A 23065-nucleotide genomic window follows, 5' to 3' on the forward strand; every position below is an offset into this window, starting at 1 on the left:
TTAATCAAAAATATAAAAATACCATTTTCTTGTAAAATTGCAAACATGAAAAATGTGTAAAAGATAAATAAAAACTGGCTATCATGAGAAGGGGCCTCTCGTGCACCGACAAACATGTCCTGGTGTGATCTTTCTGGAAGAGGCCACTGCGCTCACTCCCCATTCCCTCCCCCACAGGACTCTCGGTCCTTCAAGTCACAGCCACGGACGAGGACAGTGGCCTCAATGGGGAGCTAATCTATCGGATAGAAGCTGGAGCTCAGGACCGCTTTCTCATCCACCCTGTCACCGGGGTCATCCGCGTTGGCAATGCCACCATTGACAGGGAGGAGCAGGACTCCTACAGGCTGACAGTGGTGGCCACTGACCGGGGCACCGTTCCTCTCTCTGGCACGGCCATCGTCACCATCCTGATCGATGATGTCAATGACTCCCGGCCCGAGTTCCTCAACCCGATCCAAACAGTGAGCGTGCTGGAGTCGGCCAAGCCAGGCACTGTCATTGCCAACGTCACCGCCGTTGACCGCGACCTCAACCCAAAGCTGGAGTACCACATCATCGGCATCGTGGCCAAGGATGACACTGACCGCCTGGTACCCGACCAGGAGGACACCTTTGCTGTGAATATCAATACAGGTACAGGGGCCTTGCACCCCTCCTACCCGCCTCTGCCCTGACTCCCTGCCCAGTTCCTTGGCTCCCTGCTTCCTCCTTCCTCCCTCTTCCTTCTCTTTCCCTGCTGCTCCCTTTCCACTCTCTTCTCTCCCCTGTCGGCACCGTATCCTTCCCTCCTCTTCCTCCTCTCCCTTGACCAGCTCCTCTGGTCTTCTGATCCCCTCACTCTGCGCATCTCACCACACTCACGCCAGCATTAAATACTGGAATGTTTTCATGTTTGTGACTTCAGAGGAAGCTGATACCTATTTTAATGTGCATTTTTAATAACTGAGTGGTTGAGCCCTTTCTTCCTGTGTACGCTGGCCATTTAAATCATCTGTAAGATTTTCCTGCACTGTCACAAGACAAAGAGAACCGTGGCTTATCTTTCACATTTTATACAGCTTATTATAATTTGGATGGTTTTACTATTTGACCAAAAGTTCGATGTTTTCGCTCTTTTGGGGAGTTAGGGAAAGACATGGTACCTGACGGGTGCACTTCTTGGAAGGCCCAGAGGAGTGACAGAAAAATTAACATAGCAAAATGCTAAATGCTAAAAATCGTCGTTATTCAGAGAAATGTATAGTAAAACGGCAATGAGATATCAGTTTTCCGTATGTGATTAGCAGATATTAAGATGCTGGACAATGTTGATATTGGTGACAATGTGTGGACTTTGGAACCTTCGTGCACTGCTGTGAGACCGATTCCACCGTCTGGACAGCCTTCCAGCACGAAGTACACTCGCAGCCCAGGACCTAGCAATTCTGCTTCTGAGGATACGGCTCAGAGACATTGTCAGGGCATTAATGGGACTGTATAAGGATGTTCACCGCAGATTTATTGGTGGTGGTGGGAGACTGAGAGTAAAATGCGGTGGGTGCACACCATGGGGGTGCCAGGCAGCAGGAAGAAATAATAGATTAGACTCACACCAAGCAATGTGGGTGGGGCTTAATAATAAGTTCTTACTGAAAGGAGTAAGAAATGGGAGGAGATACATACCCGACATGATTTGCATAAGTGTAAAATACATACACACAAAGCAATACATGATTTTTGGAATACTTTTTAGTAAAAAATATCCTTCAGTACATTACAGTGATCGCCCGAGGGCAGAAGGAAAATGGAAATAGAAGGGAGTAGATACATTCAGAAAGCAACAGAGGTGCCAGCGATCATACTGTACGGTGAACAGTATCATTAGCTCAATCTGCATATGAGGCCCAAAGGGAAAAAGAAGAAAGAAAAACCAGGAGCCTAGGAGAGGTTAGATAAAATCAGCCCCGTCCCAGGCTAGCAAAATCCCGGGCGGCATGGGCTGGTCAGGACCATGGAGAGCTGCTCCGTGCCCTGCTCAGCTCCGCGCTGCACTAAAGCCTCCACTGCTTTTCTCCTTTCTGTTCTCCCTCCTCCCACTGACTCTCTTCTCTCTATTTTTCTTTCCAGTGTCTTCTCTGCCCCTCTTCCTCAGGCTCTCCCCACCCTTGCTCACCTCCCTGCCCTTTCTTCTTGCCAGAGCCTCATGAGGCCCCTGAGCTCTCCTCTCCAGCTGGGCTCCTGCTTGCTCCCCTGGTTTCCTTCCCCCGTACCTGTCCCTCCACACCTCCCTGTGTCCCCTGCCCTGGTGAGCTTTGAGTCCCCACCGCCCCCATGCCCCGCTCCACTCCCTCCCTGCCGCACCCCGAACTAACTGATGTTAACCCTCTTCTCTCTTCCTCACGGCTGGCAGGCCCACAGGTTTGAGCTCTGTTTCTCTGTCACTTCCCACCTCATCTCTTCTCTGCTTCACCCCATTGCCTTCCTCCATGCCCACCGCACCCCCACCACCCTTCCTGCCCTGTGGGGCCCGGGCCGAGGCCGTGGCCCAGCCTTTGCAGACTGAATGCAGCCGCCCTCTCCCCATCCTCGCTCCCCAGCCTGGGGGACAGGGAGCGAGAGTAGGAAGAGGAGGAGGAGGAGGAGGAGGCGGCCCAGGGTAAGTGACCACCCCATGCTGGGGACCCACGGAAGACAGAAGCCCCAGCAGGGTGATCCACCGAGGGGGAAGGGGATCCCAGAGACCCCAGTGCCTGAGAGGGAGAGGAGGCCTCACTCTAGGATGAGGCCAGTGGGAGGAGGAGCCACCAGGCCCTCTAGCAGGCAGGAAGAAGAAAGGTCCCAGGAAAGCCAGCTCTGAGGTCACGGCCAAACTAGTTCCATCCAGTCCAAGCCCAAGCTTCTGGAAGGTTCCTCTCTAATTTGAGGAGCAGGCAGAGACTCTGGGAGGCAGTGGGTAGAAGAGAAGGAAACTCTGCTGAGACTAACATAGGACCAATGCGCCTATCCCACAATCAGCCCCTTTCACTCCGTGTAATTGAGACAAAGGGGTGGGCCTAAGGTATACAGCCTGTCCCACCACTGTCCCCCCCAGGGACCCCTTCAGGGCTTTCCAGCTGCCATGACCTTCCTTTATACTTGATCTCCCTAGACTATGCTCATTTTCTTTAAAATTGTGATAAAATACACATAACAAAATTCATCTTAGAGGCCGGGCACAGTGGCTCCTGTAATCCTAGCTCTCTGGGAGGCCGAGGCGGGCGGATTGTTTGAGCTCAGGAGTTCGAAACCAGCCTGAGCAAGAGCGAGACCCCGTCTCTACTAAAAATAGAAAGAAATTAATCGGACAACTAAAAATATATAGAAAAAATTAGCCGGGCATGGTGGCGCGTGCCTGTAATCCCAGCTACTCGGGAGGCTGAGGCAGGAGGATCCCTTGAGCCCAGGAGTTTGAGGTTGCTGTGAGCTAGGATGACGCCACGGCACTCTAGCCCGGGCAACACAGTGAGACTCTGTCTCAAAAAAAAAAAAAATTCATCTTGGCCATCTTTCAGTGTACGGTTTGATAGTGTTGGGTACGTTCACGCTATTGTAGAATGTAAGAATTTTTAACCAAGCAAGTATATAGCACTTTCTGTGTGCCAAGTACCACTGTAAGTTCTTTACAAGTGGAAACTCATTTAAGTGTTCTGATCCTCAAAGGAGCCCAATGCGGCGGGTACTGTAATTACCGGGTTCACAAACAAGGAGACAAAGGTGCAGAGGGGTTAAATGACTTGCCCGGAGTCGCGGCTAGTGAGCACCGAGTGAAGGGCAGAGCCGTGCGCCCCAGCTTGTGTGGGCAGCTATGGACCCATCCCCACCGCAAGCCCCAGGGTCCACTGGGCACCGTCGCCCTCTGTGGGGACTGGGAGGAGCACCCCTGGGGGCCCAGATTTTAGGGGGTTCTGCTCAGGCTGAACCTGACTTGGCCTGGTCCACAGGGTCTGTAATGGTGAAGTCCCCCCTGAACCGGGAGCTTGTTGCCACTTATGAGGTCACTCTCTCGGTGATTGACAATGCCAGCGACCTACCAGAGCGCTCTGTCAGCGTGCCAAACGGTAAGGTTCCCCTGCAGACATCTCTCATTGGTTACTCAGAGCCAATCAGGGCAGGGGGCCTCAGGCCGCAGCTGCAGTTGCCAGCAGGAGTCCGGCAACACCAAAGGCATGGGGGGGTGGCGGCTACAGCAAGGCTCAGGGTGGCAATTGTAACGCAGAGCTCAGCACCGTGTGCCAGCTGAACCCCAAGGCGCAGAGTGGGGAGGAGGCTTGGTGAAGCCTGCCAGGGGGTTGAGAAAAGGCTGGGTTGCCAGAGACTTAGGTCAGAGTCCACTTGTCAGAACTGGTAACAGGGTGTGGCTAGGATGTGAGGCAGGAACCTCATGATCTGATAGGAAGCCACGAGGGTCAGCACAGAGGAAGCAGAGAGCAAGGACAGTGACTGGAGGGCACAGACACCACGCTGGGGGTGCAGGCACTGCGGGGAAGAGAGGACCCCAGTGCTGCCCTCTGCGGGTCGGGCATGGGCCACCTGAGGCAAGGCCAGAGGGTCTGCCAGAGAGGGGCTGGGTGGGGAAATGGGATGGGGTGGGCTCGGTGGCCTCTGCCATGTGGCCAGGACAGCCGCTGAGGTGGGGGCCAGCCTGGCACATGTTGGTTGCTTATCGCCACGGCCCAGAGGCCCATGTTTTCCGGAAGGAAGGGCAGACTTGGTCATCTCTTCTGTGTCTCCAGCTCAGAAGATAAAGGGCCCAGGCTGGTTATGTGGAGGGGAAAACTCAAATGGGATATTGGGTCTCAAAGATCATCTTAGTCCTATCTCATTGAGCGGGTTAGGAAGTGGGCACAGCAGGTGCCGAGGGCTCCATTGAGGTCACCAGCCCTTCCGCTTATGGAGGAGTCAGTGACCAGACCAGAGGACAGGGCCACATGCCTCAGCCTGAGGTCGGGGTGGGGGAGGGCATCAATGCTCAGGGGGTCCCAGGAGGGCTGAGAGATGCTACGTCCTCCAGGCTTGGCTGAGGCTTGGCAAGGCCTGGCCCGGCCACATTGGCACCCCTCCCCCCACCCCACCCCAGCCAAGCTGACAGTCAACATCCTGGACGTCAATGACAACACACCCCAGTTCAAGCCCTTCGGGATCACCTACTACACAGAGCGGATCCTGGAGGGGGCCACCCCGGGGACCACACTCATTGCTGTGGCAGCCGTGGACCCCGACAAGGGCCTCAACGGGCTGATCACCTACACCCTGCTGGACCTCGTGCCCCCAGGCTACGTCCAGCTGGAAGACTCCTCAGCGGGTAGGTCTGAAATCTGCCGGAGGAGGGTTGGGGGACACACGTCTCTGCCTGCTTAGCCCCTGAGAGAGGGACCGTGGCCTGCTTCTCACCCTCCAGCTGGGGCCCCACTCCAGCCCCTCAGTGGCCAGCATCCCGTCCACTCCCAGATTCCCAAACTGGAGAAAGGACAGCGTGCCTGGTCCTGGGTCGGGATGGAAGCTCCCTTGATGTCTGCCAGAAACCTGGAATAAATTCTCCCCCACCCTCTCCCCCACCCAGGCTCCTCCTGTTACTATCACTTAGGGAGCAGGAGAGCCAAGAGGGAAGTGTCCTGGGAGACCCTGGGAGTGTCGATGTCCGTCCCTTTGGCTTGTGAGAAGCTTTCTCACCCCGCATAAGGAGAACAGCTGGACACCATCCCTCCCAGCCCTCAGGCCCGCCACTGGGCAGTGCTGCTCGGCCACCCTCCTCTTCAAGGGGTCGCACCTGCCCCTCAGAGCTCCAGGTCCCTCTCTTCGTACTTGGGAAAGCTGTCATGAGTGAGGCCAAAATGGCAGTGGCTGCCTCTGTGTCTCAGGGAAGGTCATTGCCAACCAGACAGTGGACTATGAGGAGGTGCACTGGCTCAACTTCACCGTGAGGGCCTCAGACAATGGGTCCCCGCCCCGCGCTGCTGAGATCCCTGTCTACCTGGAGATCGTGGACATCAATGACAACAACCCCATCTTTGACCAGCCTTCCTACCAGGTGGGGGCCAGCCCAACAGGCCGGGTCCAGGGCCTGTGCCTATTCCTTGGGGTCTGGGCGTCTTCCACTCCCACGCTGCCAGCCCCAAAGCCCCCTGGAGTGCCCAGCCTGTGAGCCACTCAATGCTCTGGGCTCCCTGCATCATCGTTCCTAGGGCCGGGCAAGGGCTCTAGGACTGACTTCATCCTATTCTCTCTCCCTGCCCACCGGGATCCAGGAGGCTGTCTTTGAGGACGTGCCTGTGGGCACAGTCGTCCTGACAGTCACTGCTACAGATGCCGACTCGGGCAACTACGCCCTCATTGAGTACAGCCTTGGGGACGGAGAGGGCAAGTTTGCCATCAGCCCCACTACGGTAAGCGCGTGATGGAGGCCTGGGTTCTGGAAGGGGGCAGGGCCCAGTGTCACGGGCTGAGAAGCCAACTACTGCTGTCATCCCCATGTTTCTGGGTCCTGCCACCTGGACATCTGTAGCCTCAGAGGTTCTTTAGCCAAGTCAGCAAACCCTGTTCTCGGAGCCCAGACATCCTGTAGACTGCGGCCTTTCTGTCCCAGCAGACATGGAAGGAAGTGGCCAAAGGCTTTTGGAACTAGATCTTTGTGGGACAACTTCTGAGATATATTCTCTCCAGACTAAAAAACCTGATTAAGGTCTGCTTTTTGAAACTGTCAAAAGAGGCCGGGTGTGGTCGCTCACGCCTGTAATCCTAGCACTCTGAGAAGCCGAGGCAGGAGGATCACTAAGTCAGGAGTTCGAGACCAGCCTGAGCAAGAATGAGACCCCGTCTCCTAAAAATAGAAAAAATTAGCCAGGCGTGGTGGCCCATGCCTGTAGTCCCAGCTACTTGGAAGGTTGAGGCAGGAGGATCGCTTGAGCCCAGGAGTTTGAGGTTGCTGTGAGCTAGGATGATGCCACTGAACTCTAGCCAGGCCAAGAGTGAGACTCTGTCTCAAAAAATTAAAAAAAGAAAGAAAAAGAAAAAAAGAAACTGTCAAAAGATAAGTATAGGAAGTGCTGCAGAAAATAGACATGGTGTTTGAGTACCTACTGGATACAAGGCCCTATACTCAGTGCAGGGGAAGGGAAGATGCCCCAAAGCGTGCATCCCCCATGCTCTCCTCAGTCTCAGACCTGTGGAAGAGCAGAAATTCAGAAGAAAAGATCGGTGATGATTTCAAATGTCTACTAATTGGTTCAAAGCTGCTATTTTCAGTGTAGGGAGGGAGCCCTTTGGCCTGGGGCTGCTTGGTCAGGCAGGGCCTTTCCCGGTCGCTGAGGCTGGAACTAGACTTTCCCTCCCACTGCCCATCTCTGCGCACATCCCCCCGGCACTCTGCCCTTTCAGTGGGGTTCACTCCTTCCTGTTTGGTGTGGGCGATTAGACATGGCTCCTGGCCTGGTATTAAGAAGAATGAATATTGGCTGGGCGCGGTGGCTCATGCCTGTATTCCTAGCTCTCTGGGAGGCCAAGGCGGGCAGATTGTTTGAGCTCAGGAGTTCGAAACCAGCCTGAGCAAGAGCGAGACCCCGTCTCTACTAAAAAAAATAGAAAGAAATTATCTGGACAACTAAAAATATATAGAAAAAACTAGCCGGGCATGGTGGCACATGCCTGTAGTCCCAGCTACTCGGGAGGCTGAGGCAGCAGGATCGCTTGAGCCCAGGAGTTTGAGGTTGCTGTGAGATAGGCTGACGCCACGGCACTCACTCTAGCCAGGGCAACAGAGTGAGAGAGACTCTGTCTCAAAAAAAAAAAAAAAAAAAAGAAGAATGAATATTTATGGAGGACCTACTATATGCCAAGCCCTGATCAGGCAGTTAGCTCCAGACTGGGCTGATCGCCTCGTCTCCAGGTAGCTTAGGGTAGTGAAGGCAAAAAGGATGGGAGCTCCCTGAGGGCAGGGGCTACTGTCTCCTGTCCAGTGCTGTATCTCCAGAGCCCGGAATAGTGTCTGGCCATAGTAGGTGCTCAATAAATATCTGTTGAATGATTAAAGGACCTAAAGCCACCTTCCCCTACTAGGGTGACATCTATGTGCTGTCCTCTCTGGACCGAGAGAAGAAGGACCTCTATATCCTGACTGCCTTGGCCAAAGACAATCCTGGGGATGTAGCCAGCAACCGTCGAGAAAATTCGGTGCAGGTGAGGGGTACCAATCTGAGCCTGGGGTTGTGGAGGCAGCAAAGCCTTTAGCAAGTGACTGCTGCGGAGTGAGGGTAGAGCCACCCAGTCCCCTCAGAGACATGGTGGCAGGAAGGAGAAGGCGAGAGGGTGACTGAGCGAGTCACATTGCTGTAGCTTAGGAAGACAGTGACTCTGGGAGAAATCTCTTGTGCCAAACCACTGCTAAGGCAGCTAAACACACCTGGGTGAAACCCAAATAAAGCCTGGGGCTCCACATGGCTCAGTGTCGCCATAGCACCCCACTGAAAGAAACACAGTCCAATAGTGCAGAATAATTATAAAGTAATCATCTAAATCTGTTAAAGAATACTAACGAGGGATCAGATTCACACCCGTTCCCGTCCCAATCCCAGCATCCTCGCAGTTGCTGTAAGGCCAGCATCTCCCCTCTTCTACCCAAAGTCCCGCCTCAGAGCTTTGCTCTCTCTCTCTGTCTCGCTCGCTCCTTTCTGCCTCCCGCCTGTCTTCCTGAACTCATCTGCCACCTGCCTCACAGTAAGCTGATTACCCGCAGGAAACTCTCCTAAGCCAGGGTGGAGGCTGAGGTGGTGAGAAGCCAATGAGCTGAGACAGGTCCCCTTCAGCAGGTCTAGGGAAAGGGCTGGGAGCGCTCACACTGACTCTTGTCCCCGTCACACACACACACGTGCCGTGTTGGGAAAAGCACAGTATTTGGAGTCGGAAGACTAAGGTTCCGCTAGCTGAGCAAACTGCATTTGTCAGTTAGCCTCTCTGAGCTGCAGCTGTCAAATCTGCAAAGGAGGGTGCGGATGTGGTGAGGACCTGGGGAGATAAGGTGGGTTGAAAGTGCACTGAAAGGGGGTCTTAAAAATTGCTGCAGGCCGGGCGCGGTGGCTCACGTCTGTAATCCTAGCTCTCTGGGAGGCCAAGGCGGGCGGATTGTTTGAGCTCGGGAATTCGAAACCAGCCTGAGCAAGAGCGAGACCCCGTCTCTACTAAAAATAGAAAGAAATTAATTGGACAACTAAAAATATATAGAAAAAATTAGCTGGGCATGGTGGCGCATGCCTGTAGTCCTAGCTACTCGGGAGGCTGAGGCAGGAGGATCGCTTGAGCCCAGGAGTTTGAGGTTGCCGTGAGCTAGGCTGACACCACGGCACTCACTCTACCCCGGGCAAAAGAGTGAGACTCTGTCTCAAAAAAAAAAAAAAAAATCGCTGCCATGAAGGGCTCTGATTCTGATGAGGACGTGGACAGGCAGCGCCATAGCAGCCAGGAGTTGCTGTGTCCACAGGGCCTGCCCTAGGCTGGGGGTCAGCAGGGAAAGCCAGGTCTCAGGCCAGACACAAATCCCAGTCATCAGGGGCCTTGGGGAGTGGACGAATCCCAGTGATCAGCATTAAGGTCCAGAGATTAGAGCCAGAGTTACAGGCCACCGTGAGGAGTAGCAAGGACAAAGGGGTGTGGGAGGGCGGGAAAGAGAGGGCTCGTGGTTCTAATTGCCGAGTATTTCCTGGAGTCAGGCCCCACGCTGAGGATCTAGCATACATCATCACGTGGGAGAGATAAGACACTACTGCCCCCCTTGTACAGCTAAGAAAACTGAGGCTCAGGCAGTTAAATACATTCCTTGATATCAGACTCCAACACATCAGAAGACGGTGGCTCCCTCCCAAGGTGGTACCTGTCCCTCCTCTGCCCCAGCTTACATCTGTGTGACCAGGTCCCCTGAGGCAGCCCCATCATGCTCCTGACCTTTGGCCTTGACCTCCCCCCACAGGTGGTGATCCAAGTGCTGGATGTCAATGACTGCCGGCCGCAGTTCTCCAAGCCCCAGTTTAGCACAAGCGTGTACGAGAACGAACCGGCGGGCACCTCAGTCATCACCATGATGGCCACTGACCAGGACGAAGGCTCCAACGGGGAGTTGACCTACTCGCTGGAGGGCCCTGGCATGGGTGTGTAGCCTCCCCTAGACACCCATGATACCTTGGCAGGGGGTGGGGGATGGGGCAGGCTGCCGTGCCTGCAGCCCCAGGCCAGGAGGAGGAGAAGGAGGGACAGGAAGGATGCCTCAGTCAGAGCCACGCCCTACTCTCCTGCCCCACCCGCCAGAGGCCTTCCACGTGGACATGGACTCGGGCCTGGTGACCACACAGCGGCCACTGCAGTCCTACGAGAGGTTCAACCTGACCGTCGTGGCCACGGATGGTGGGCAGCCCCCACTCTGGGGCACCACCATGCTCCTGGTGGAGGTCATCGACGTCAATGACAACCGCCCCGTCTTTGTGCGCCCGCCCAATGGCACCATCCTCCACATCAGAGAGGTACTCCTGTCCCCCGGGACTTCCTTCCCGGTATCCCCTTCCAGTATCCAGTCCTCTTCTTCGTCCCGCAGCAGCCATGGCCTAGGAGAGTGGAAGGACCCCATTGTCAAGGTGGGGGAACAGGGCAGAGAAGACAGCAGACGTGCCGGTGCCACCCAGGGCAGTATTGAGCAGTGGTTAGTAGGACGGGCTGTGCTAGCAAGGTCTTGGCTTCAAGTCTAACTCTACTGCTTACCAGGCCAATGACCTTGAGCAAGCGACTTCCCCGAGTCTGTTTTTTCATCTGCAAGACAGGACTAATAATAGTAAATGCCCCGTTGTTGCTCCTAGATGTCTACCAAGAAGGACAGTCTCCCCCACGACCCACTTCCCCCACACTCGTCTCAAAATAAACACACAGGCCCCTTCTGTCTGTCTGCTGTTCCTGCCGATACTAGTGTGGAGACGGGCTGGGAGCTGAAGACAAGCATCACAATAAGAAACAAGGGGAAGTGGTCGAGGTTCTGGAATCTCTCCAATTCTTCTTCCATTCCTTGGTCTAAATTGCCATATAAGATAGGGGAAGTTCTGCTCTCCCCTCTTCCTGCTATGCACCCAAGCCCAAAACGCTCCTTGGTGGGACAATTAGGGGGTCTCCCACGTGTTCCTTGTTCCCCAAACTCCAGCAAGTCTCCACACCTCGGAATGTCATTGCTAAATCCTTCTTGTCACTCTTTGAGGTCCTACGGGAGAAAACTCTCCCAGGGCTGAGCTCTAAGAAACATTGTGTTTTTTTACTTTATGATTTGCTTTTACCTTGTGTCTAGTTTCACATCTGCAATGACTGAGCAGTCTTTGCTCTGTCCACTAGGGAGCTCAGAGTGGTCAGTGCACCTTGAATGAGCCTGCAGAGACTTGGGGGTACACACTTTGCCTCCCACCCTTCAGCTTCTATCTTCCTGCCAACCATTTTTTTCTTTACCCTAATTTTTTACCTTAGTCAATCTTACTACTTATATATCTTGTCAGCTGCTTCAAATCTTTTTTGTGGAATAAGGAAGGTATAAATTAATAACAATCTAAGTCTTTTCCACACCAAAGACTCCATTTACTAAGATTTTCCTTCAAGGGCTCCGTATTTGGAAAGATTTATGTCTCCCAAACGACCAGCATTTATTAAGCAAAATTATCTATTTGTCATCCCACTTTTTATTAATTAGATGTAACCGCCATTTAGAACTTTTGCTTGTTGTGATCAATGATATAAACAATGAAACTATGCTGAGCTGATAATTTTTCAACTAAAAGCAAAGAAATGTGCTCTTTTTTGTTGTTATTGTTACGGGCAGCCTTATCATGGGTCAATGTCTGGTTTCAATTAGGGTTTTTGATACCTTACACTTAACACAAGGGCATTCAGGAGACTGAGCTCAGAGGCTGAAGAGGTATGTCCAGGTTCCACGGGGAATTGGTAACAAAGTAGACCCGGGCGGCCAATCTCTATCCACCATGCCACCTGCCCGCGTCCCCCATTCTCGGATACTCCACTGGATGGATGGTGCTGCCTGGGGATTCCCAGAGTGCCTGTGGTCGGGGTAGCAGAGACAGCAAGACAGACACAGGACAAAGGGGGGCTGTGCCTTCAGCTTTTGGATTCTCCTTCTGTCCCCTAAACCTCAGCATGCAGTGGGACTGGAGGGACGGAGGGAGCTTGGAGCACGCAGATTCCAGGCTGGACTGTCAGTGGGCAGTCCTGGGCTCGGGGTGGGGAGGAAGGCAGAGGGGAAATAGCAGATGCTTGGAATCCACGAGAGTCCGGCCAAGCAGGATGCTGGAAGGTGGCGAGGACATTCCGCTGCTGCAGGAAGAAGAGCCAGCGCTCCGTGGGGCCTGGGAGCTGGGATTCCCTCCGATGTCCAGGAGCCTCCCTCCCCACGCCCCTGCAGGAGATCCCACTGGGCTCCAACGTGTACGAGGTCTACGCCACGGACAAGGACGAGGGCCTCAACGGGGCGGTGCGCTACAGCTTCCTGAAGACGGCGGGCAACCGGGACTGGGAGTACTTCACCATCGACCCGGTCAGCGGCCTCATCCAGACGGCGCAGCGCCTGGACCGGGAGAAGCAGGCGGTGTACAGCGTAAGGGCGCGGCCGGCACAGGGGTGGGTGGGGCTTTCCTCTGCCCAGGGCCCAACCTCCCACCGGGACTGTCTGGGGGACCCCACCCCCGGGGAGTGCCCACCTGGGGCCCTAGGCCAATGCCCCCCTCAGCCTTCCCCTCTGCGCTCTTCACTCCCAGATCATCTTGGTGGCCAGCGACCTGGGCCAGCCGGTGCCATATGAGACCATGCAGCCGCTGCAGGTGGCCCTGGAGGACATTGACGACAACGAACCCCTCTTCGTGAGGCCTCCAGTGAGCTTGCCCATCCCCTGCGCCGGTCACACACAGGGACTCACCTGCCAGCCAGCACTTCATACGAGAACAACTATTTATTGAGCAGCTGTGGTTCACTATATTGAGCACTATTTCAAGACACTAACCAAGGGTTACAAAAGCGACCAAAACGCCTGACTCGTGGAGCTGACGTTCGTGCACTTGCACGCATGTGCACGTACACACACACGCACACACACACACAGGGAGCATGACGATCAGTTCGGATCCGTTGAGGTGGGGCTGACATGAAATTGACGGCAGGGCTGAGGCCCCCTGTTTGGACTCCAGCTCTCTGATGTGGTTGTTTTTCCTGCTTGTGTGTAGGTGGGAAGGGATGTTCCCTGGAAACTCTGAGTGCAAGTGTGTACACATGCATGCGTACCTGAGAGCACGTACATGCCCCCCTCATTGACTCAGTCAGGTGCTGGGATACTTCAGAGAACGTGCCAAGCCCAGCCCTGCCCTCATGGAGGACGTCACCGGGTGACAGTCCTGAGGCAGAGCTCAGGTCCCCAGACCCTGCCCTTGTCCCCTTGAGGTTACAGCAGTTCTACTCTCCCCATAAGGCCTGGACAGTAGACTCCCTCAGTAGCCACAAAGTCACTGCCCAGGGCCCCCAGCAGGGACTGGGAGCTCAGACCTTCCCTTGGCCTCCTGCGACAACATCCCCTTCCCCCTGCAGAAAGGCGGCCCCCAGTACCAGCTGCTGACAGTGCCTGAGCACTCGCCACGCGGCACCCTCGTGGGCAACGTGACGGGCGCCGTGGACGCAGATGAGGGCCCCAATGCTATCGTGTACTACTTCATCGCAGGTGGGGCCTGACGGAGCCAGTGCCCTACCCACCCTGGGGCTGGAGATGACCCAAATATGCCGCGCCCCCAGCCCTGCCCCCTCACCCTGTGCCATGGTCCCACCCTCAGCTGGCAACGAAGAGAAGAACTTCCATCTGCAGCCCGACGGGCGCCTGCTGGTGCTGCGGGACCTGGACCGGGAGCGAGAAGCTGTTTTCTCCTTCATCGTCAAGGCCTCCAGCAACCGCAGCTGGACGCCTCCCCGTGGACCCTCCCCAGCCCTCGACCTGGTCGCTGACCTCACCCTGCAGGAGGTGCGCGTCGTGCTAGAGGACATCAACGACCAGCCGCCACGCTTCACCAGGGCTGAGTACACTGCAGGTGCAGGGACTGGGGTCTGGGCATGGGGTGTGAGGTGGCCCCTGCCCTGCCACTTACACCACCTGCCCGTTCCTGCAGGGGTGGCCACTGATGCCAAAGTGGGCTCGGAGTTGATCCAGGTGCTGGCCCTGGATGCAGACATTGGCAACAACAGCCTCGTCTTCTACAGCATTCTGGCCATCCACTACTTCCGGGCCCTTGCCAACGACTCTGAAGATGTGGGCCAGGTCTTCACCATGGGTAGGAGCCTGGCAGCACACGGGTGGCCTCCAGCCCAAGACCTCTCAGTCACTGTGGGGAATGTAATCTGGAGGAGATGGGGGGCTGGGTGAGCACCACAGGATATGGGTGGCCCTCTAGCCAGTCATGTCACCCTTCTATTCATCCGCCATCCATCGAGCTGTTCTAGTTTGTTCCATCTCTACATCTACCCACCTGCTCTTCCTTTCTTTATTCTTGTCTCCTCATCCATCCATTATTTATCCATCTATCTGTCCATCCATCCATCTGTCCATCCATCCATTCATTCTTCTAGCCTTCCATCCATCCATCCATTCATCTACCTTTCCATCCGTCTGTCTATCCATCTATTCATCTAGCCTTCCATCCATCCATCCATCCATTCATCTACCCTTCCATCTGTCCATCCATCCATCTACCCTTCTGTCCATCTGTCTATCCATTCATCTACCCTTCCATCTGTCCATCCATCCATCCAATCATCTCCCCTTCCATCCTTCTATCCATCCATCCATTCATTCTTCTAGCCTTCCATCCATCCATCCATTCATCTACTTTCCATCTGTCTATCCATCTATTCATCTATCCTTCCATCCATCCATCCATCCAATCATCTACCCTTCCATCTGTCCATCTATCCATCCATTCATTCATCTTTCCTTCTTTTCATCTGTCCATTTGTTCATCCTTCCTCCTTTCATCCTTCCATCCATCTGTCCATCTGTCCTTCTTCCATCCTACCTTCCTTCCATCTATCTATCCATCTGCCCCTCCATTTTCCTATCCATCTATCCACCCTTTCATCCATCTCTCCATCTGCTCTTCTCCTTTCATCTTCCTGTTTTTCCATTTGTGCACCTCACTCTCCTGTGTGTCAGGCATTGTGCTAGGCACTGCAAAGCCAGAACTCAAAGAGCACACTTATGTGAAATGCCTACAAATATGCAAGCTTGCTCATACATTTGCTATGTGGATGGCTGAGACTCTCTGGGTCAGGCTCTAGAAAGTGCCCTTCTGGGTGTCCCATTACCTTACTTCCAGCCCCAAGGCTTCTTCCCCTTCTACACATGTCTTATCTGTATGCCAGTCTTGAATGCCAGAAGGATTCCTTGGTCTGGCATTCAAGGCTCACTAGGTCTTCCTCCTGAAATCTCTTTCTGCTTGCTCCACCACCTACTGTCCTTAACCTAGCTGAACTGTTTACCATTCTCTCAGCCTGCTCTATTCCATCCTCTCCTGGCCTTTAACCCCTCTTCCTCCATTTCCTGGCATGCCATTTTGACTCCCATCTCTGCTTTCACATATACGTCCCCCATCCTATGAGGTCTAATTCAAGATGCCATCCCTTGAGTTCTCACTGCTCTTTTTTGTTTTTTTTGTTTTTGTTGTTTTTTTATAGACAGAGTCTCACTTTGTTGCCCAGGCTGGAGTGCAGTGGCATGATCATACTCACTGCAACCTTGAATTCCTGGGCTCAAGCAATCCCCCTGCCTCAGCCTCCTGAGTAGCTGGGATTGCAAGCATGAGCTACCATGCCTGGCTAATTTTTAAATTTTTTGTACAGACGGGGTCTTGCTATGTTGCCCGAGTTGGTCTTGAACTCTTAGCCTCGAGTGATCCTCCTGCCTCAGCCTCCTAAAGTGCTGAGATTACAGATGTGAGCCACCACGTCCAGCCTCACTGCTCTTATTTTAATAAACCAAAGCACGGAGAGGCTAAGTAGCTTGCTAGAGGTCACACAGCTAGAAAGTGGCAGATTTTGAAGCCAGGTCTGCTGTCTTTTAAGAGAAGGCTATGCTGTACCACCTCTGGTCATCTCTGTTCTATGTTTGTGGAATTCTGAAGTACACGTGATTGAAAGAGAGGGAGAGAGACAGATACTGAGAGAGCTCAGAAGTGGTCCGTGGCACCCCAGCATGGGACAATAGTCACAAACTTGTCATCCTTGGGCCCATGCAGCCCACAGTTGTGTTTTGTTTAATATGCAGAGTGTTTAAATAAAAACTTAGGCAATGGTTTAAAATGAGAAGATGTCACATGAGAATGGGAATGCTTGATTTCTCTAGGAAAGTGCAAGGTCTGGTGGCCCAGGCTGCACTCCTTCATGACAGTACCCAGCCGAGCTGAGGTCTGAGCCGCTGTCCCTTCAGATGGGCACCGTTCCCACTCATCTGTCATCTCGGCTCCCTGCTGCACCCTGTGGGCATTTGCACTTTGTCCCCTAGGTGTGCCTGCCTACCCCAGGGCCCTTGCCCCGTCCCGGGGGATTCAGGGCCACTGGGTAACCCCTGAGCTCTGCCCCACGCTCGGGCTCTTCCCGCAGGGAGTGTGGACGGCATCCTGCGCACCTTCGACCTCTTTATGGCCTACAGCCCTGGCTACTTCGTGGTGGACATTGTGGCCCGAGACCTGGCAGGCCACAACGACACAGCCATCATTGGCATCTACATCCTGAGGGACGACCAGCGCGTCAAGATCGTCATTAATGAGATCCCGGACCGCGTGCGTGGCTTCGAGGAAGAGTTCATCCACCTGCTCTCCAACATCACTGGTGCCATTGTCAACACTGACGACGTGCAGGTGCCCCACGAGACCCACCCTGGCAGTGGAGGGAGAAGAGGGGGGCCAGGCCACAAGGAAGGACAGGGCTTTATGGAAAGTTCAAGGGCATGAAAGGGGGTATATACCTCCCTTGGTCATCTCCTGTAAGTGCGGCTTTGAGACGGTTCTCCCAGGTCTCTAAACCTCAGTTTCCTCATCTGTAAAATGGGGCTAATACATAATACCCGGCCCAGTGTGGGTGAAGTGATGAGCACTGTGCTTGGTCCTCAGCGAGCATTCAGTAGTGACGTGTCTATTATAGCAGGGTAGGGCAGGAGGGCCTCCCGGAAGAGGCCTGCCCATCCCCCCTTGCCCTTGCCCATGCTTTGGTGGCCACACCCCACAATGCCCCTTCCCGCCTAGTTCCACGTGGACAAGAAGGGGCGGGTGAACTTCGCGCAGACGGAACTGCTCATCCACGTGGTGAACCGTGATACCAACCGCATCCTGGATGTGGACCGGTGAGTGGAGACCTTTTCTTGGACCGTGGGACTGTCTATCTGCCTCCTTGCCCTGGAGTTGGGGAGGGTCCCACCAAAGGAGGCACAGACAGCAGCATCCAGCCCGCTGTGCGGGGCTCTCTCCCAGGGCTAGTGGGGAGAGCAGAGTTTGGGGGTGTGAGCAGAGCTCTGTCCCTCTGAGCCTTACTCTCCCCACCCGTAAACGGGAGTATCCCCCAGGATCCTGTATGGAGGTACGAGCCCTCTAAGACACACGGCGGTCCTAGGCCGGTGGGCTTTCATCTTGCGCAGCCTGGGGTGGTGAACTTTGGGCTGGAGGTAGGAGCAGAGCAGACTGTCCCGGGAGCGGCTCCTGGGGGATGGCGGAGGATGGGAGCTGAGGCCTCTGCCCCTCGCCCAGGGTGATCCAGATGATTGACGAGAACAAGGAACAGCTGCGGAATCTTTTCCGGAACTACAATGTGCTGGACGTGCAGCCCGCTATCTCTGTCCGGCTGCCCGATGACATGTCCGCCCTGCAGGTACTGTGGAGCCCCGCCTCACGGCCCTCCCTACCCTCCAGCCGCCCCCGTCTCCCCAGGGTCATGCCTGGCCCTGCTCTCCCGCAGATGGCGATCATTGTCCTGGCCATCCTCCTCTTCCTGGCCGCCATGCTCTTTGTCCTCATGAACTGGTACTACAGGACCGTGTGAGTGTCCCCCTGAGCCCCGCCCCCAGCTGGAGGCTGATCGCCTGCTCCCAGACAGCCAAGAGGCAGGCAGGGCCACCAGCCCTGAGATGCAGGCTCAGCCATCTCCCTCACCAGCGCCTCTCTCTGCTTCTCTCCAGACACAAGAGGAAGCTCAAAGCCATCGTGGCTGGCTCAGCAGGTGAATGAGGGCCTTGGGGAGAGGGGAGGGGAGACCTGAGGCCCTCATAAGGCTGCCTGAGCCCCTTCCCTCCACACTGTGACCTTTCTCCCTGCAGGGAACCGTGGCTTCATTGACATCATGGACATGCCTAACACCAACAAGTACTCCTTTGATGGGTAAGTGGGGTCCTCAAGCCCTGTCCAGTTCCCTCTGTGGGTAGGCCTGCCAGGACCCAGAGTGGGAGGAAGATGCCCTCAGCCTCCCAAGTGCTGAGGGAGCACAGACTGGCTGACACCTGAGGTGTGGGCGCCCCCTGGTGGGCTGATCGCCCCTCTCTCCCTCTCTCCACCCTCCAAAACCCCCACCCCAGACCAGCCCCAAGCTCCAGGGGGTGTACATAGACTTTGGGCACCCGGTACAGGATGAGGCCTCTGCACCAAAGGTAGTCCTGGCTGACATGTCGCCCTGGTTCTAGGAGGACTGGGATCCTGGGATGGGGGCACGCACCCACCGGTGCCATGGCCAAGGGGCCTGCTTCCCACGGCCCCAAACCTCCAGTTCTGCTACAGAACTAGAAGGCACTACAGGAGGCCAGGGAAACGGACAGGGGTGAGGGCTGAGGCTGGGAGGACATCCGCTACTCGAGCCTCCCTCCTTGCCCCACCCCATTCCGCTCCCCAATGGCAGAGCCAACCCTGTGTGGCTGGATCCCTTCTGTCGCAACCTGGAGCTGGCCGCCCAGGCCGAGCACGAGGACGACCTGCCAGAGAACCTGAGCGAGATCGCCGACCTGTGGAACAGCCCCACCCGCACCCACGTGAGCTCAGGCCAGAGCGGGGGCAGGGGCGGCGTGTACAGGCGATGGTGAGGGATCGGGGTGGAGGGGATGGGTCTCTGCTGCCTCTGGCCAAGGAGCCGGGCTCTTCGGGGGCAGGGTCCCCTAACCTGTCTGTGTGTGGTGTATACCTCTGCTCCAGCTAACGTTCCCTCTCCCCAGGGAACTTTTGGCCGTGAACCAGCAGCGGTGAAGCCTGAGGATGACCGATACCTGCGGGCAGCCATCCAGGAGTATGACAACATCGCCAAGCTGGGCCAGATCATTCGGGAGGGGCCCATCAAGGTGAGCCCTCCCCACAGGCTCCTCACCCAGACCCCTGGCTGAACCTGGACCCCACTCTGGAGGATACAGGGAGGTAGACACCCTCAGGCTCAACTAGACCTACCCTCCCCTGGGGTGAGAACACCACAGCCAAAGAGAGGCCTGGGCGCGGGGGCTGCTAGGGAGCTGCTCAGCCTGCGGTGGCCTCAAGGCCCGGCCTCAAGAGTGAGCCCACGTGGGTTCTGGCTGGCCACTGTCACCAGGCTCTGCTTCCCATCCTCTGCCCTAGGATCAGAAGCCTGTTCACCCTTGACTCCCAGAAGGAGTGGGCGAGGGGTCGGGCAGGTAGGGGAGGGCCTCGGTGGGGGGTTAACCCTCTCCCTCCCCCAGGGCTCGCTGCTGAAGGTGGTCCTGGAGGATTACCTGCGGCTCAAAAAGCTCTTTGCACAGCGGATGGTGCAAAAAGCCTCCTCCTGCCACTCCTCCATCTCCGAGGTAGCCGGCCGGCCGAGTGGCCGGGCGCTGTGTGCCGTGCCCCAGCCCTGGGGGTGTGCCTCTCTCTCTCTCTCTGCCCCCCACCCTCCTCCCGCCACCATATGCCTGCCTGTAACGATTATGTCAACACTTTCAAAGGCCAGACTTTATCTAAAAACTGACTCCTAGCTAGGCCCAAATTCCCAACAGGAATAGAATAACGTGGAGTAGCCCCACACAGGACCAAAGTGCCATTTGCGTGTCTCTACCACACCCTGTGTATCCCCTCCAACTTGTCCTGTGGACACTTTCTACCTGGACACAATTCGAGTTGACTGTGCTTGAGGCCAACTGGGAAACAAACCCCGATGCCACGACTGCATCACAGGATTTTTATAGAGCATCAACGTGGATATAGAAACTTAAAGATTCCACAGGAAGCCCATGCTCCTGAGACCACATCCATGGTTCCCCTTTGCACGCAGTTTGAGAAACCCTGACACAGGCTGACAGGCCTGCTGTGGCAGGAGCCCAGGGGTCCCTGCGGGAGGTAGGGAGGAAACAGGCACGTAGCGGGTGGCACTCTGGGGCCATCCACCTGCTCGCTCCTTGGGGCACGGCCCTGAGCATGTGGGGTCCCGGCCTCTTGCAGCTGATCCAGACTGAGCTGGACGAGGAGCCGGGAGACCGCAGCCCGGGCCAGGGCAGCCTACGCTTCTGCCACCAGCCGCCTGTGGAGCTCAAGGGGCCCGACGGGATCCACGTGGTGCATGGCAGCACAGGCACGCTGCTGGCCACCGACCTCAACAGCCTGCCTGAGGATGACCAGAAGGGCCTGGGCCGCTCGCTGGAGACACTCACTGCCGCGGAGGCCACTGCCTTCGAGCGCAATGCCCGCACGGAGTCCGCCAAATCCACGCCCCTGCACAAGCTTCGAGATGTGATCATGGAGAGCCCCCTGGAGATCACGGAGCTGTGACTAGACAGGGAAGCCTCCCTGGTGTGAGCAGTGCCCGTCCCACCACCCCTTCCCAGGGCAAGCGCAGGGGCAGTACTCCCCAGGCCAGTACTGTGGGGACAAACTTGGATTGGCCCTGGCAGCCCACGAGCTGCTTGGACAGATTCCACTTTTGCCAGACACTCATTCAGCACCTGATCTCTACCTTCATAAAATCTGTTATTTTTTTAAGAAAACCAAACAAAAATGCTAGGCGTCTAAGGACAAGGTAAGGAGGGTCACTGGGGGCCCAGGGGTCTGGGAACCACCTCGGCTCAGGCTGAGCTGGAAGGGGCTGAGCAGGCCCTCTTCCCCTCCCCTCTCCACCCCAGCAAGTACCACCCCCCACCCAGCTCCTACGCCCCCCCAGAGCAGGAGACAGGCACCCAGGAGAGGGAGGGCAGGAGCTGGCGTCCCCTGCTGGCCCAACACGTTAACTTCAGTTCAAGTCCCACTGCATTTCTGCCCCATCCCCGTTGGACATCCAGGTGGAGCAGTGAGTGATCCTTGCCCCCCACCCCCACCCCGCCACAGACAAGAAGGTCAATGTCAATGAACAAGCATTCTCTCCATTTCACTGGCTTCCCAAATGTGCCCAGCTTATAAAGAGAAATGACTGCTGCTCCGTTGGGTTTTGAATGCAGTGTTTGTGTGTACTCCTTTTTAAAATTATTCCCTCAATATTTTCCCCTTGGATTTGTTTAACTGGTACTCACTGGAAGTTTCTGGAACGGTCTGTTTCAAAAGAGAAGCAACTCACAAGGAACCGGCAATACACTCTGGCTCTGGTAAACTACCTGCGTGGCTGGCCTGTGGGGATGATGGGCAGGGTTTGGAGGGGGTGACGGGGCCTGACCTTCAGGTGCCCCACTGCTGGCCTGGTCTCTTGGGGGCCCAGGCAGGATTTTTTCTTTACCTACTTTGCTTTCTTTCTCTGGCCAAGAGGAGTCATAGGGCTGCTAAGGACTGAAGGGGCTGTGGGCTCAGAGCCCAAACTCTCCTGGCTGAGTGTCACAGAAACTCAGGCCCAGATCTGGTTAACAGAACTTTATTGTTAAATCAGAGAAACTTCAGTGCAAAACAAACAAAAATCAAGTCCATTTAATAGCAACTGCATGTCTTGCTGGCTTTGCTGGTCTCTCGGCAACCAGAAGTGGAAAAGAAGCTTCGGAAGCGAAAAGTATAGCAGCCAAGACCCCAGACAGTATCCACCCCCACACCTGCAGACCCCTCAGCCTGTTGCCCTCTACCAGGAAGCCAGAGGCTTAGGAGCTTGTCATCTACATTTATTTGAAATGAAAGGTCCAAAGAGCATCTATAAGATGGGGGAGGGGTACAGAGCTGAAGCAGGGCCTCAGCAGCCAGGTGGACACGAGCGGGCACAAGGCAGCCACCACTGCTTACACGTTCACACACACGAGCCAGGCCCACGGGACTCCCTGGAAAGCTAGCAGGTTACATTCAGGCAGATGTCCCCCTTCCCACCCAAACCCACAGAACCAAGACAAGGCATCACCAGGAAAGACACTGGAAAGCTGAATCAAGGGTTGACCCAGGGACAGCAAACCCTCTGTCCCACCAATGTCCCCTGAGCCACCAGCAGCTGCTTCCAAAATCTGTGCTATTACAGTGGGAATTATATTATTTAAAAAGCCTGATTCTGAGCATCTAGTCTTTCCTATGAAACTGCCTTTGTTTTGCTGCTTTGTACAGCAGCCGACAGGCACAGGAAGGGGAGAGGGTCCTTCCTTAGGGTAGGAGGCAGCCTCAGAACAAGACTCCAGCCGAGAGGATGACGGCCTCCTGCCAAGAAACTCACGCCAGCATCAAGAGCCCCTTCTCCTCCTCCAGGAGGTGCCATGCAAGACCTCCAGTGCACATCAGGTCGTCATCCGCCGAGCAAAGAGAAAAGGGACACTGAAGCAGCTATGTCAGCAGGGGCTGCCTCCCACACGGACAGCAATGCTACAATGAGGGGGTAGAGATGGGGAGGCGGGGCGGGGGGGGTCCTATTTTCATAACAAAGTCAAGTAGATCTGTGCATTCACTCCCCCAGACACACAAGTAGGAAAAGATGCAGTTTCTGCAAGATGCAATGTTCCTTCTAGTTCCATACGTGACGTTTGCAATGTTCAACAGCCTGGCAGGAGAGAAGAAACTGGGTTTAGTCTTCAGATGACAAACTCCACTCCTGGTCCATCAGTGTTTCAGACATCACCCAAAAACAGAAC

The 23065-nt window shown here is 55.3% G+C and overlaps 2 protein-coding genes across 7 annotated transcripts in view; one reads left to right on the forward strand and one right to left on the reverse strand.

Moving 5' to 3' along the window:
- Positions 1-21515, forward strand: part of CDH23 (cadherin-related 23) — a 235780-nt gene extending 214265 nt beyond the window's left edge. The window contains exons 42-64 of one of the 4 annotated variants that reach the window (XM_012663249.1): positions 178-636; positions 3963-4079; positions 5099-5323; positions 5880-6049; positions 6267-6404; positions 8074-8193; positions 9977-10154; positions 10312-10523; positions 12449-12640; positions 12801-12914; positions 13621-13750; positions 13860-14111; positions 14190-14351; positions 16675-16931; positions 17316-17413; positions 17814-17934; positions 18022-18101; positions 18242-18282; positions 18380-18440; positions 18952-19081; positions 19262-19384; positions 19754-19858; positions 20490-21515. In XM_012663249.1, coding sequence (XP_012518703.1) covers positions 178-636; positions 3963-4079; positions 5099-5323; positions 5880-6049; positions 6267-6404; positions 8074-8193; positions 9977-10154; positions 10312-10523; positions 12449-12640; positions 12801-12914; positions 13621-13750; positions 13860-14111; positions 14190-14351; positions 16675-16931; positions 17316-17413; positions 17814-17934; positions 18022-18101; positions 18242-18282; positions 18380-18440; positions 18952-19081; positions 19262-19384; positions 19754-19858; positions 20490-20816 — 3812 coding nt within the window. In that variant the 3' untranslated portion in view covers positions 20817-21515. Of the gene's footprint in view, positions 1-177; positions 637-2332; positions 2639-3729; positions 4080-5098; positions 5324-5879; positions 6050-6266; positions 6405-8073; positions 8194-9976; positions 10155-10311; positions 10524-12448; positions 12641-12800; positions 12915-13620; positions 13751-13859; positions 14112-14189; positions 14352-16674; positions 16932-17315; positions 17414-17813; positions 17935-18021; positions 18102-18241; positions 18283-18379; positions 18441-18951; positions 19082-19261; positions 19385-19753; positions 19859-20489 lie in introns of those variants that run through there. The other 3 variants (XM_012663250.1, XM_012663251.1, XM_012663252.1) reach the window with 3 other exon arrangements.
- Positions 21516-21868: 353 nt separating this feature from the next.
- PSAP (prosaposin) overlaps positions 21869-23065 on the reverse strand; it is a 33198-nt gene continuing 32001 nt past the window's right edge. For all 3 annotated transcript variants that reach the window (XM_012663256.1, XM_012663255.1, XM_012663257.1), the window contains one exon: positions 21869-22974. In XM_012663256.1, the coding sequence (XP_012518710.1) occupies positions 22939-22974 (36 nt within the window). In that variant the 3' untranslated portion in view covers positions 21869-22938. The remainder of the gene's footprint in view (positions 22975-23065) is intronic.

This window comes from Propithecus coquereli, unplaced genomic scaffold, assembly GCF_000956105.1.
Source record: "Propithecus coquereli isolate 6110/MARCELLA unplaced genomic scaffold, Pcoq_1.0 Scaffold80, whole genome shotgun sequence".
Lineage (NCBI taxonomy): Eukaryota > Metazoa > Chordata > Mammalia > Primates > Indriidae > Propithecus > Propithecus coquereli.